General features: G+C 39.1%; 1 protein-coding gene across 3 annotated transcripts in view; it reads right to left on the bottom strand.

Annotated features, from left to right (window-relative positions):
• Zcchc7 (zinc finger CCHC-type containing 7) overlaps window positions 1-7,305 on the bottom strand; it is a 194,600-nt gene extending 187,295 nt beyond the window's left edge. The window contains exons 1-2 of one of the 3 annotated variants that reach the window (XM_042695831.1): window positions 7,192-7,305; window positions 1,792-2,419 (exon numbers count right to left, since the gene is read on the bottom strand). In XM_042695831.1, the coding sequence (XP_042551765.1) occupies window positions 1,792-2,395 (604 nt within the window). In that variant the 5' untranslated portion in view covers window positions 2,396-2,419; window positions 7,192-7,305. The remainder of the gene's footprint in view (window positions 1-1,791; window positions 2,420-7,191) is intronic. The other 2 variants (XM_042695825.1, XM_042695816.1) reach the window with 2 other exon arrangements.
• Window positions 7,306-15,143: the final 7,838 nt, after the last annotated feature.

The raw sequence follows: 15,143 nt of genomic DNA, 5'->3' as shown, positions 1-15,143 counted from the left end.
CCCTCCAAATGGGCTGAAGTATGTACTTTTTGCCATTTACTGTGGCATGTCTAAGCCACATAAACAATTTCTGTTCTTTACTATTACTGATCTTTTTATTTCTTGTATTCTGTCAAGTGACTGGACTTTACAATGTCACTTGATTTTCTTGTTCATGGCTAAGGCTCTCCTACTTGAGTCATTGCTCCAGTTAGGCATTTTGCTGATTAATTAAAAATGGAGTCTCTTGGCCTTTTCTGCCCCAGGTAGCTTCAAACTTAGATCCTGCAGGTTTCAGCTTCCTGAGTTGCAAGGATTATAGGCACCTGGTTAAACATGTAATTTGTTAAGTTAAAATCTTCCATGTACCTCCTTTTTAGCTAAAACCTATCTTTTGCCAGTAGTGCCATATAACCAATAACTCTCTCAACGGGCTGGCCTCCTGTCAACCAAAATGAGAATGGCCATTCCCACCTCCCCTCTACAGTCCTACTCCAGTGCTATCCTCTGTCATCATACTACTTCCTCTTTATTCCAACCTATGGTCTCAGACTCCTGGGGTTCTTTACAATTAGTTACTATATTGAGTACTCAGATGTACATGTTCATATTAAGACCATCTCTCTCACATGTATGTATTACCATCTCTCAATGTTGCGAATTAATCAAGTGAAGGAGCCACTATAATAGCTGTAGCTATTATTCTCTTCTTTTTACTGACAAATTCTTAGGATCAGCAAACTATAGTTATGTCAGCTACTTATCAGGTCTAAGTAAGACCATATTGATAAGAGTCCCCATTTATTTACTCCCCATTTATTATGTGAAGCTGCTTTTCCCCTAACAGCAAAGTTGAATAGTTAAGGTATTCTTTGGCACAAAAGCCTAAAATATATTCTGATTCTTTAAAAAAAAAAAAAAAAAAAGTTGCCAGTCCCTGGCATCCAAGCATTATCTACAAAGATACTATTTCTTCAGAGGACAACAATCAACAGTGTCACTGAAAGTTTTGGAGCAAAAATAAAGAACACGAATAAAGAGGCATCTCAAGACAACTACTATGTAGGGAAGGTACAAAAAAACTATTTAGAAAACTATTGCAAGAAACGTGACATTAGACATAAAGGACTTGGAAAAAAAGACTACTAGATGACTACATGTGACAGAAGAGACAAAGCTAAACACCAAAATCTTAATCTTCAATAATATAACTTAAAATTTCCATTTTCTCCAACAACTCTAGAGAATTTTAGCTTTCCATATTTTTCCTGTCTTGCTAGTTTTAGAATTCCTGAAGTACTAATTTCACCTTTTTTTGACAGTATTTTTTTAGAAGAGGGAGGATTTGGACACACTTGATAGGCAGGTGCTCTACTACTTAAGCCATGCCCCAGCCTTTAATTCTCATCTTTTATATTCCAAGTATTCCTCATGCTTGCTGTCTAGATAACGCCTGTGTAAGCAAACTACTTTTGAAGAGGCGATCCCAACAGAGTTAGCCAAATGTCAGATGTAGATGGAGTACTCACCTGTGGTACCAAATAAGAGAAGGGAACTAAGGTTTCAGGCCTAAAACTTGATCCAGCCCAACAGGAAGAACCAGCTAAAATTTGCTTACAGCAGGAATGTCTTTGATATATTCTTTCTAATGTTTAAAGACTACCATTAGGGTCGACTCTGCTGACCATCTCATGAGAAACAACATTGAAAATGAGCAAATAAAAGGAAATAACCCTGCTGTCTTCTATGTAGGAAAAAACAGTCCTTTTTAATAAAGACAACAGTACTTTTCAAGATAGCCAGTATACTAACCTTCAATAACAGAGTTTTCACATCCCACAAGGTTAAGAAGGATATCATCATCTTTATCATCGACTTCACATCCCAGTAGCATCCAGCTTTCAACATTCTCATTTTCTGAAATGGTGCTCTCTTCTTCTTCTTCTTCGCTTGAACTGACCTCTATAATCATGACCTCTCGAATAACTCCTGATTTCTCTTCAGATTTAGGCTTTTCAATATCCCTCTTACCAGCCAATTTATTAGAATGATGAGAAGCAGGAAGACCTTGAGTCTTTTCTTGTTCTTGGTCTCTAAAATTTTTTCTTTTACATCTATAAATACTATCTTCATCAGACAAAGTGATAATCTCTGACTCATCCGATAACTGGATGACCTCACTATCTGAAAGGACAATTAAGTTCTTCTGATTTGGCTTACTACCAGATGATTCCGAATTCTCAGAGTTGTTTTCTTCATGTCCTTCCTCCGTGATGGCACTACCAAGATCTTGGGCATAATGAACTTGGCTGTAAAGTTGAAATTCCACTTCACTATCAACACTCAGTTCACTAGATGACTCTTCCCGATAAAGGTTATCTTCATATGCTTCTACAGTCTCATAGCCGCCAAACATTATGAAAAGTTGGTTTTCTAAGGGCTGTAGGAGAAAGTTATACAAAGAATATATTTTAAAAGCTTAGATCTCATCTAGTTAGTACAGATCATCCAAAAACCAACTTCTCTATACAGAGGCCATCGGTTTTCTCCAATATATTAAAATACTTTTTCTCTTACTTTTAATTTTTTAACAGGTCTAAATCCTGTTATGACCCACTATAATAATGTCCACCCCACTCAAATAAGAATTATGACCAACAAATTAAGTTACAGCTACTAGCAAAAATATATTTCTAAGGTATAATAAGAAAAAGACAAACAGGTGGAGATCTACTGCTTCACAACACCTATTCTTCAAAATGGTTAAAATTACAAAAAAGATTCTAACATCTCTCACTGTATCATTCATTTTTCATCTCTTTCTTTCTTCTGGCCTTATGCTTTTCAGGTATGTGGTCTCATGCCACAATATTATTTTATTACTAAAAGCTGAAACAGAATGCCATTATATGTACTGTTTGGAGTGTAGTTAATTATTCTGAACTAAAAACTTAATCTCAAGGAATGGAGGTATAGTTCAGTGATAGAGTACATGCTCAGCAAGTAAAAGGAAGGCCATAGGTTTAATCTCCAGCACTACAATAATAGTAGTAGTAGTAATAATAATAATAATTCCTTGGTGCAAAGAATACATAGAAAATATTTGATAAATTTGCTTACTTTCATGCTAGTTATAAAAATGTGTATGAAATACAAACTTATTAAAGACATAAAACTGGCTGGGAAGGTGGCTCAGTGGTAGAGCACTTGCCTTGCATGCTTGAAGCCCTGGGTTTGATTCCTCAGCACCATATAAGCAGGAAAAAAAAAGCCAGAAGTGGCTCTGTGGCTCCAGTGGTAGAGGGCTAGCCTTGAGCTGAAGAGCTGAGGGACAGTACCCAGGCCCAGAGTTCAGGCCCTACGACCGGACCCACCCCCCCCCCAAAAAAAAGACATAAAACTGAGGCAAATTTCTCAGTTCTAGGGGAAAAATGCATAGAAAAAGAATTTTTCTTATTGCATGTATATTAAGTTCTGCACAGCCTGCAACTCAGCTTTAAAATCCCTTTCCACCATTTATAGTTATCCATAGCACTCTATATTTCAAAACCTTTGCCATATTTCTAATTATCTATTCAATGTAAATGTTCCAGTAACAATGTCAATTTATCCTTTCTTCCACTCTTAGCTATACAGATACAGTAATATAGAAATAATAGTTTCAAGCTGGGCGCCGGTGGCTCACACCTATAATCCTAGCTACTCAGGAGGCTGAGATCTGAGGATGGGGGTTCAAAGCTGGTCCAGGCAGGAAATCCGTGAGACTCTTATCTCCAATTAGCCACCAGAAAACAGGAAGTGGTGCTGTGATTCAACTGGTAGAGCACTAGCCTTGAGCTGAAGAGCTGAGGGACAGCGTTCAGGCCCAGAATTCAAACCCCACGACTGACCAAAAAAGAAAGAAAGAGAGAAAGAGAGAGAGGGTGAGGAGGGAGGGAAGGAGGGGAGGGGAGGGAAGAAGAGGGGAGAGAGGGAGGCAGGGAGGGAGGGAAAGAAGAAAGGAAGGAGGGAGGGAGGGAGGGAAGGAAGGAAAAGGAAAGAAAGAAAGTTAGTTTCCATAGGTTTCCAATTCTCTGCTCCAAATGTCAGGGTTTTGTGATGGTAATTTTGATTTCAAAACAAAAACAACAGCAAAAACAAAAAAACAAAAAAACAGCTGACCTCAAGAATCACACAAACCAAAGCCCAAAATATACTAAACTTAAGCTGTTCTATTTTGTTTACTAAAATAAAGGAATTAACTTTTAATGCTTTTTTCCTTCTAAGTACAATATACTTGTTCCCTTATCCCACTGCTTTTCAGGTTGCTATGCTGTTATGGTCATACAACTTGAATGTTGCTGTCTGAATAATAATGCTCATAGCATTTATCAGTTTATATTGAAATGTTAGCCTCAGAGGAATTCAAATAAAAGATGAATCCTTTCCTTTTTATTTAATAGGTAAATTAATTCTAAAAGAAGTCAAAGGAATTATGTTTCCTTCAAAATCCTCACTGGATCCATCCTGAGGATCCAGTGTGGACTTAAGATAAAACCTAATTCCAGTGCAGCACAGAAAAAAATTAAAGAGCTAAATTACAGAGTTATAAATTTGACTACTCTTGGAGGCATCCCAAAGGAAAGGGATTAAGAATAGAGCCATAGGCACACCTGTGAATGTATGCCAGAAATAAACTACAGAACCATAATAAAAACTGACTTCCTTGGGTCTAGGATTTATCTTTTCCCCTGAAATGTAGAAAAATGAATTTAACAATTTAGCCCCTATGGCCTTTAAGAGGATTTTGTATCTTCTCTACTTGAAAACTGTGCTCAGGGATAGCATACTCTCTTCTATTTATGTAGCTTATGTATTCCAGGGTTAAGGTTTGCCTCAGGCTGCTTTTGGTTTTTTATGTTACTCCTTTAATTACATCCAAATGCATTTAATTAATTCTTAAAAAGTAAACTCAGAAAAAAAAGTATACTTCTTGAGGACTACATATGTACACATGCATATCCCTTAACTGGGGAAGCTTTCTCAATATTTGGGTCATTGTAAACAACTTCTAAGCACACTTAAATAAGTGTCTTTATTAAATAAGGTCTTTATGACAGCCACAAACTTTTAATCTAGAAGAAACCTGTTAGATTATTTCACATAGCCTCCTAAATCTACATACAAGGAAATTGAAGGTCCAAGAGATAATAAGACCCAAAGAGATAATGAGGCCTATCCAAGGTCAGGCAGCTAGTTAAGACCACACTAGAATATATTTACATTTCATGAGTCTCAGCCAAGTACTAAGATTTTTTTTTAAAGAAAAGTTTCAAAATAAATGATTTCAAATAGAAACTGGTACATATGCATTGGCTCTAACACCTAAATTTACCTTATACATATCCATTTTACTTTCAACTGTGGTACAAAACCTATGAGGGGCATTTAATTAGAAAGAAAACATAAATTTAAATGTCAGTTTACTATGCACAAACCTCTCAAATTGGTACTCAAAACTTTACCAGTCCTAAAACTAAAGATGGCTCCTACATAAGAATCTAAAATATCATGGATGTGCAAATGAAATTTATCCTAAAAATTAATATAGCTTAATATAAAAACAGCTATAGCAAATAAATTACCACGAAAGTTCTCACCATTATAAAAAGGGAGTAGTAATCATTTACTGATTTTTTTAACGAAACAATGTAAGGCTTATTAAAGCTTTCAAAATTTACTTAAATTTAAAGCCAATACTTTAATTCTAACAGTCTTTCTACTGGCCATTCTGGACATTTTGCTCTTATTTCTGCTGAACCACTTAAACCACAGATGTCCTTTTTTGATATTATAGGCATTCACTGCAGACAAAATTGAATAAAAACCACAGATTTATTTTAGTTATTTTATATGCTGGGGATTGAACCAATAGCATCCCCAGCCTCACACCTGGCCTTTAAACCCAGTTTTAATTAGAATTTGATTAATACATTGTTTACTATCAACTTAAAATTTCTGACTCTTAGGATACTACCCTGACAGACGGTGCTGCCGGACCGTGCTACACAAGTAAGTTAATCAAAATCAAAATGTAGGGATCTATTTTTCAAAGGAGATTGCCACTTTGAATCAAATGACCGCATAAAGAAGTGCCTTGAAGGAAGAAAATTAGACTTAAATTAATGCGGTGGAATCCCAACTGTTCTTGAGACAGTCTTTTTACAAGAACAAATTCTGTCTACAAACAGTTGCTTCCTTTACCTTTCTCTCAGCTGTTCTCCTTCTGCCCTATAGACTGTTATCCTGACAATCCTTCCGATTCTCTAGCTCACAGCTACACTAAACTGTTCCCAAAGCACAATGTTGTTAAATACATACAGTTCATCACTTTAAAATGGTCATTACAAGAAAGCCTAAATATTCAAAACAAAGACTAGAGCTTTGGGAGGGACCTGAATATCAACCAATTAAAGCTCTGATTTTATACTTGGGGAAAGTGGGCTAGGGGAAAATTTATGAGCTTAAAAAGACCTTAAAGTTTTTTTTTTTTTTCCCCTAGTTCAACCTTGAACTCTGTAATAATGACTAATTCTACCTAAAGAGATTCCAAAAGTCACCAAAGTAAATCAGTGGTGGCGCCGAGACTAAAATCCAGGCCTAATTCCCAGCCAGCTTGTCAAATGCACTAGCAGCCATTCCCTAAAACTAAAGGCACCTACACCGGCCAGCAGGACGAGAGGGATAACGGGAATATTGGTGAACATAGTTAAGTCATCTTGCTTCACATGAGGGAAAAGGCATAGCTCCCAGAAATTTCTATGGTCCAGTGATAAAGGAGTTGGCCTAAGACTGCATAGCCTCCTCCCCCTAGGTGCAGCCGGGCCTCCGCGTTTAACTAGGGAACCTTGTGGGACACTTAAGTAAAACAGTCGGAAAGGCCACCCCCTCTTCGACGCCATGCAGGCCCAGCCTTTCTTGAACTCCGGTCCCCAGGCAGTGGAGGCAGGGAGGCGCGAGAAGCCCGGCCAGCCCTCGGAGCCGCGTGGGGAAGCGCGCGGCTGACGGGCCACTACTTGAGGCCGTGCCGCGCCCCGTCGCACCACGAGTGAAGAGCGACCGGGCCGCGGAGGCCTGTGAGCGGCACGCGCGAGTTTCACAGTCTCACGGGCAAGGCAGAGTGGGGCAGGGGTCCCGCGGCCGCGGGCGGCTCGGGGTCCGTCACACACATACTCACTGCCGCAGCTGCGACCAGGAAGCACCAACCAGGAACCAAAACGCGTAGAAGGACGGGGAGGGGCGAGGACAAATGAGGTAAGGAAGTCGCGTCCGCGAGAACTCAGGAGAAGGGAAGACACTTCCGGGGAAAACAGAATTCTCCGCAGACGTCCTTCCGTCCCCGCCCGACCCACGGGCCCTTCCTGCGCATGCGTGTCAACTGTTAACTCTTCCCTGCTTACAGCCTTTCGGTTCTGCTTGTTTTTTGCTCTCTTCCCTTCATCCTTTCCTTCCCAAATATCTGGACTTCGATTTTGGTGGCACGTATTTTGTTTGAATGAGTTGCACAAAAGATAACTACTTACAGAGTAAACAGACTTAGCAGGTTCTCCTCCTGACCTAGAGAAAACTACAACTCCCATAATGCTATGGGTGGTATTGACAGGCCCCGCCTACGCCTGCGTTTTACTGGTGTCCCTCCAGGTGCCCACGTGGTCGAGAGCTGGACCGAAGCCTCTTAGCAACCGGGACGGCTCAGGTGGCCACTTCAGCGGTTGTCATGCGGAACCCCAATAAAAGAAAGGCCTTTTTGAGAATGTCCGGCTTCTAGTTTCATCAATCCTGGGCTGGATGACCTCAACTGGTCTCTTCCACCCATAGGTTGGAGATGAATTTAGTTCACAGTAGGATGCTCTCACTCCCCACCCCCAACAGATTTAAACCTTTGTGAACCTTGAAGACTCGCATTCTTGCTGAAGCTTGGACTCAGTGCTGGTCGTTTGGAACGTTATGGATGCTATAAGATAGCATCTTATAGTATTGGGAGTTTCTTGCTTTAGTTCCCAATTTCACCCTTTAAAAAAACCATAGTAAACCCATCTGTGCAACATTACAAACACTATCAATTGGTCTCTCACAACAACTCTGAAAGATAATCTTGACTTTTATTCTTTTTGCCAACATTTCCTGAGCATCTGTTAAGATCCAGGTTTTGGTAGAAAGTGCTGATACATGGGATATCTGTAACATCATTTAAAGCAGAGATGGGGAAAAGAATGTAGTTTGGCTATAGTCTGATTGAAAAACAGCCATAGTCAGTGGCCTTGAGGGTGAAAAAGCTGCAGCCAGTAGTTTTATGACCTTATAACAATTGTAAATTTGACAGAAAATATAATTAGAAACCTTGGTTAGCATTATGGTAAGTACTAGGAAGGAGGACAAGATATTATGAAAATACAAATTTTAGGAAGTGGCGCTGTAGCTCAAGTGGTAGAGCGCTTGCCTTGAGCTGAAGAGCTGAGGGACAGCGCCCAGGCCCAGAGTTCAAGTCCCACGACCGACAAAAAAAAAAAAATACAAATTTTAAAAATTCATTTTGAAGATAAGGAAACAGGCACGTAAGTGGGTCCCAGCACTCAGGAAGCAGAGGCAGAAGTCTAGGCCAGCAAGACAATTGTATGAAAGAGGCAAAGAGGAAGGAATAGATTAAGAGATTGGGAAACAAACCAAGAACCAGAACTGGACCCACCAATCATCAATTCATGACCTCAAACAACTGGAATACGGCATGGTGCTACTTGACATGAAGATGAATATAAAAAACTTAAGGAGTTGAAGACACAGATTTATGACTACAGTAACACACACACACACACATACACACACACACACACACACACACACACACACACACACACACACACACCCCAGGTATTGTTTAGAAGCTCTTTAGAAATTATGAGATCCAGGGCTGGAAAGTTGGCTCAGTGGTAGAGCACTTGCCCTTGCCCTGCATGCCTGGGGCCCCCTGAGGCCCTGGGTTCAATTCCTCAGCACCACATAAGCAAAAAGAAAAAAACCGGAAGTGGCGCTGTGGCTCAAGTGGTAAGGCACTAGCTTTGAGCTGAAGAGCTGAGGGACAGTGCTCAGGCCCAGAGTTCAGGCCCCACAACTGGACCAAAAAAAAAGAAATTATGAGATCCACTTTCTTTTTCTTCAGAAAAAACAGAAGTTATCTTAGATTGGTAGGTAGGGCAGTAAGCAGGTGAAGAGGAAATACACCCAGGCCATAAGATTTCATTTCACACTCTGAGCACAAGATTAAGATAATGCATCCACCTCTTTAGAGTATACTCACTTATTTAAAGATTAAACTAGGAAAGGTAAAGAGGATCACCTGCACACCTTGGCAGTGTTTGTGCATTGGCCAAACCTTATAAAGGTGAACCACAAGAGACAGGCCCCAGTTTTGTAGCACCTATAGCCCCACCCTATTAGATATGTAGTAGGAAGATCCATATTCAGGCAGGCAAGCCCACCTAGTTGTCTGGAGTGACAGAGCCCACTGCAACAAGGAGCAACTTTATTGAGAAGGTTCCTACACTGACCGGTCAGGGCCACAGCACAGGCTTGGGAGCTGATACTGCAACCCCGAGTGGCCCCCATTCTTTGGTTTTTAAAGGCAAAATCCATGAGGTCAAGCCTGGTCATGCTCAGGTGACCAATGGGATCGTAACACACACAAAGGATTGTACAGTCATACCAGACCACACACAATAGGCGGCGTTTAACGTAAGCATGTGCAAAAGGCAGGGTTTACCGGGAGCACTTGGAGCCAGATTACAACCTATCCGTTTTATGGGTCAGTCTTTAACTCAACAATCAAGAGTGGGTTAGGTTGTTAAGGGAAGAGGGACCAGATGCATTTTTTTTCATGCCAGGAACTAGGCCCATCAAATCTAAAATCCCTAAAACAAAGGCGAAGCTCAAAATGGAATCATACCAGCATGGGCCCCATCTCAGGGTCCACTTCAGATAAGACCCTAAGCCTTGGACACAATGAGTCCTGATCCAAACTGCTCATCCCTGGAGGTGTCATTTCACTTTCCTAATAAACAATTCTTTACTATCTTCTTGCTCTATGGTCCTCTTCATTGCATCTGGGGACTATCCTAACCTTAGACATTTTACTCAAGAACCAAGAAACATCTGGAACACCTCTGTGTTACATCTGGTAACTCAGTGTTGAAGGAAGAGGTTTGCCAGGAATTAGTACAAGCAGAGCTGGGGCTATAATCCAGGTCAATGATTAATCTGAGATTCTATCCAACTACACACGCACATACACACACACACACACACACACACACACACACACACACACACACACACACACACACATATCCACAGAGCACTTCTCATTTCATTTCCACGCTACCTACAGCACTCACCTTAAAATCATGAACGTAGCATGTTCAAATATTCCTGAAGACTCTTACAGCAAATATACTAAGGAAAACATTTATTTGATATAGGAAACATTTGTTCTCCCTCTGGACAGTAGTGGCTTTATATCAACAGTGAACTGCTAAATTGTGATAAAGGACCAAGACCAATTAGAAACTTGCTGCAGAGCACAGCCAAAATGGGAGAAACCTGGGCATTCTAATGCAAAAAGAGAATCAATCCCTTCCACCCCTTCCCTTGAGCAGTTAAAACTAAGCACTTTGGACCTCTTAATAGTTACCTTTCAATTACTATGCTTTCACAGATTCTATTACTTAGCTATACCTTAGCTAGCCACCTAAGGTATATTGTCTGTCACCCAACCTAGCCACCTAATGTATATTGTCTGTCACCCAGCCTCAAAATAACTTTAACAGAGGTATTGACCTCATTTCATTACCATGGAAACAGAGACTTGAAGAAGTAAATGAACTTGTTCTAAGTAACACACCTGGAAGTATTGAATTGAGTATTAAAATCCAAGTCTTCGCTGAATCCAAAACTTATGTTTCTTTTTATACCCTAAATTCCAACAGCAGAAAACACTGAAAGTTCACAGAACTAGAAATCCAACAGTCTATGAATCATGATGTGTTCAATATTACTAACAATCAGACAACGCAAATTATCTCATACACAATGGATGGGAATTCAAGTTAGGAAAGCTATCTGATGATATCTATCAAAATAGTAAATAGTAAATAATAAAGGTTCTAAATGTATGTTTTTGTGTGTCACAGAAGATTGTGATAGAAATAAGTAAATAATAGTAAATAAGTGTTCACAAACAGGGACCAAAATAAACAAGTCCACATCTATACTGTTTAAAACATTATCAGAGGTAGGACAGTAGGTAGCTCAAGCCTGTAATCCTAACTACTCAGGAGGCTGAGATCTGAGTATTGCCGTTAGAAGCCAGCCTGGGCAGAAAAGTCCATGAGACTCTTATCTCCAATAAACTACTCAGAAAAAGCCTGAAGTGGCACTGTGGCTCAAGTACTAGTCTTGAACACAAAGAGGCTCAGGGACATTTCCCAGGCCGTCAGTTCAAACTTTAGGACCGACAAAAAAAAAAGAAAAAAGAAAAGAAATCTGACTTATTTTTCAAAAGTCAGTGTAATTAAATACAAAGACTGAGAAACTATACTGTACAAAAAAAAGCACACTGAGGAGATATAAGAAACAAAATGCATGATCTGAGATTTTCTTTGGCCATAAAAAAATATTGGAACCATTAAAAATTCAAATATAGATTCAATGACAATATTTTATTAATGTCATTTTTTTTGGGTCAGCCATGGGGCTTGAACTCTGGGCTTGGGCGCTGTCCTTGCACTCTTCAGCCCAAGGAGAGCGCTCTACTGCTTGAGCCACAGTGCCACTTCCGCTTTTCTAGTAGTTTGTTGGAAATAAGAGTCTTATGAACTTTCCTGTCCGGGCTGGCTTTGAACCTCAGATCTCAGCCTCCTGAATAGCTAGGATTACAGGCGTGAGCCACCAGTGCCTGGCTTTTATTTTTGTTTTTTGTCAGTCATGGAGCTTGACCTCTGTGCCTGGGCACTGTCCCTAAGAACTTCAGCTCAAGGCAAGTGCTCTGCCACTTGAGCCACAGTGCCACTTCCAGTTTTCTGGTGCTTAATTGGATATAAGAGTCTCAGTGACTTTCCTGCCCAGGCTGGCTTTGAACCACAATCCTCAGATCTCAGCCTCCTGAATAGCTAGTATTACAGGTGTGAGCCACTGGTACCCAGCTAGTTGTATAAGAAATGTCTTTGCTCTTTGTTAAGTATACATATACTAAAGTACCTTGAATAAAGAAATACTATTTCTGAAACAGATTCTTGAGCAGTTCAGGAAAAGATTTCAAGGCTTGAAGTGGGAGACAGTGAGAGACAAAGAGTATAAGGTAAAAAGTTAACATTTTAGAAATCTGGGTGAAAGATATGCAACAACTCTTGGTGCTAGTTTTATATATTTCTCCAATTCTACTATTGTATGAAATAGAAAATTAAAAAGAAAAATAAAGAGAATGAGAGAGAACATGCCAAATGGAGAAGATAATAGGACCTTCCAGCAACAGAACAAGATCAGTAAAAGAAATTGATGACAGTAGTCTTGTGTGTAGCTAATGTCTCTGAGTGTCCAGATAGCATGGCATAGGAGAAGAGTTGTGATGTGATCTACTGAGATTCATGCTGGTAGTATCCCCACTAAAATTATATAGTTATTAGTTATGAGAAGCTGATCAGACAAACACAAATTGATCAAATAGCCAGTCAAGTTGGATACATTTCCCTGCTACATAGTATTGGAAATTAAGATTTTGTGCTTTTCCTTTTAAATACCCAAACTCAAGCCTTACACTAAATAATGAATTCTTATGATGACTCAGTTATTGAATTGGGAATTTTAGTGATTATAAGAAACCTTAGATCCTATCTTAAAGGATCACCTAGTGCCACCCTCTTATTTTTCGAAATGGAAAATTAAGACTCAAAGTTCAGAAGGATCTGCAAGATTCCAAGTAGGGTTAGCCTTAAAACTGGTCTCTGGTTTACAGTCTGTCATTCCTTTGGAGGCACTAATAGCTGAAAAAGGAGGCAGAAGTAGAAAGCTAAGGACTAAATGACTGTAAACCCTTTAAAGTCAGGGTATATTTAATGTGTTTTTCATATTTGTGTTCATAAAATTAAAAAACAAATTTAGATCTCAATGTGATTATAAAAATAGTTATCCCCTATAGTCAGAACATTGCAAGTGGTAAGTGATATCCAGTTTAGTCTCCTAGATCTGAAGCAGCAATGAAGGTGATTCTCAGGAATTCTCAATGACATTGGTACCCATCTGGATGTGCTGAAAAGTTTAACATGCTCTTTTATTATTCATGAATTTGCAGTTCTTCAAATTGCAAGGTGATGGAGAGAGCACACAATTTTCAAACAGACTACGAAATCATTCTTGAAAATTTGGACATTCATATAGATGGCTTTTAATTTATCTTACAGACTGGCTTTCCTTATAAAATCATGAAATGTAATATATATCTATATCATAAGTTTAACTTTATGTATGATAAGATTTTCATTACAGCTTACAGATAAGGAACTAATATTTCAGGGACACCATTCCAATCTGTTATTATTCCTAGTTGGAATTACATTCCTCAAAAGTAAGACCTAAAATGACTATATAATGAAGTTAATAAAATCACTGACACTCTAAGTTTTTTTTTTTTGGTTGGTCGTGGGGCTTGAAATCTGGGCTTGGGCGCTGTCCCTGCACTCTTCACCTCAAGGTGAGTGTTCTAATGCTTGAGCCACATCCCCACTTCGGCTTTTCTAGTGGTTTATTGGAGGTAAGAGTCTCACAGACCTTCCTGCCTCGGCTGGCTTTGAACCACGATCCTCAGATCTCAGCCTCCTGAGTAGCTAGAATTACAGGCGTGAGCCACCAGTGCCCAGCCAGTGTAACTTTTCTAAGAATCATTAAAACAATTTGCTTAGCAAACTTAAGATATTGGGTTCAATTCTCAGCAACTTCATAAAAAGACAACATATAAAACAAACAAACAAGAATCATTAAATTCTATATAAGAAATCTTGAAACATCTCATTAGTAAGTTTTTTGTGTGTATGTTGATTCTGGTTCTTGAACTCAAGATTTGGCAGCTGTCTTTGAGTTTTTCTGCTCAAGGCTAGAGCTCTACCAATTGAGCCACAGCTCCACTTTTGGCTTTTGGGTGGGTAATTGCAAGTAAGAGCTTCACAGACTCCTGCTTAGAATTTTGATCCTCAGATCTCAGCCTCTAGAGTAGCTAGGATAATAGGCATAAGCCACTAGCACCTAGCTTTCATCAGTGAGGAAAACAAAGGCATGCCTTTATTTTAAATAAGCATGTGGCCTAGATCCATAGATTCCAAGGCAGGGAAAGGTAACAAGAGCTCAAATTTTATTTGGATCTCATTCCGTAGGATACAGCTTTCTTCAGCTGTCCAGCCAAAATCATGTCAACAATTTTCAGTGTTTGTGTGTCTTTGTGATGATGATACCATCATTGTCATGTTACTCAGAACTTTATACTGACAACAGAAAAAAAATGAGAACATTAAAAAAATCACCCTACCAAATGAGTCATATGCAGCTTTATTTCAACCAACTTAAGCACAATATTATGGAATTTATAGATAACACCCTTTGTACTTGAATTAATATTCACTGTTTCTCCTAAGTTGTAGAAACCATTAGCAAAAAATGGCACTTTAAAAGGTTTATCTCTATTCCGATATCCTCTTTCTCTGTTTCTATTCTGTATCTGATACTCTTTTATGACTCATATCCAGTCTGAGTTGGTCTTCCCTTAACTTTGGGGATATGTTTGCAGATCTCTAAACTATGCTTAAAATCACATGTAATACAAGACTCTGTATATACTGTCCTTTCCTGCATACATACATGTCTTTTCCTACATACTTTTATCTACATAAAATTTAACCTGTACATTTGACACAGTAAGAAATTAACAACTAATAATATAGAACGAATAGATTCTGTGATAAAGATTATTTAAAACTTATAAATTGATACTGAAGCAATAAGCAAGATCTCATCTAAAAATATGAATTATGTGTGCAATATTTTATTTAATATTATTAGACTAGACTTTACTGCCCATAACTGAAACT

The sequence above is a fragment of the Dipodomys spectabilis genome, unplaced genomic scaffold (assembly GCF_019054845.1).
Source record: "Dipodomys spectabilis isolate Male_0828 unplaced genomic scaffold, ASM1905484v1 ptg000006l, whole genome shotgun sequence".
Classification (NCBI taxonomy): Eukaryota; Metazoa; Chordata; class Mammalia; order Rodentia; family Heteromyidae; genus Dipodomys; species Dipodomys spectabilis.
Note: the sequence above shows the minus strand (reverse complement) of the source record. Positions and strands in the feature narration are given on the sequence as shown.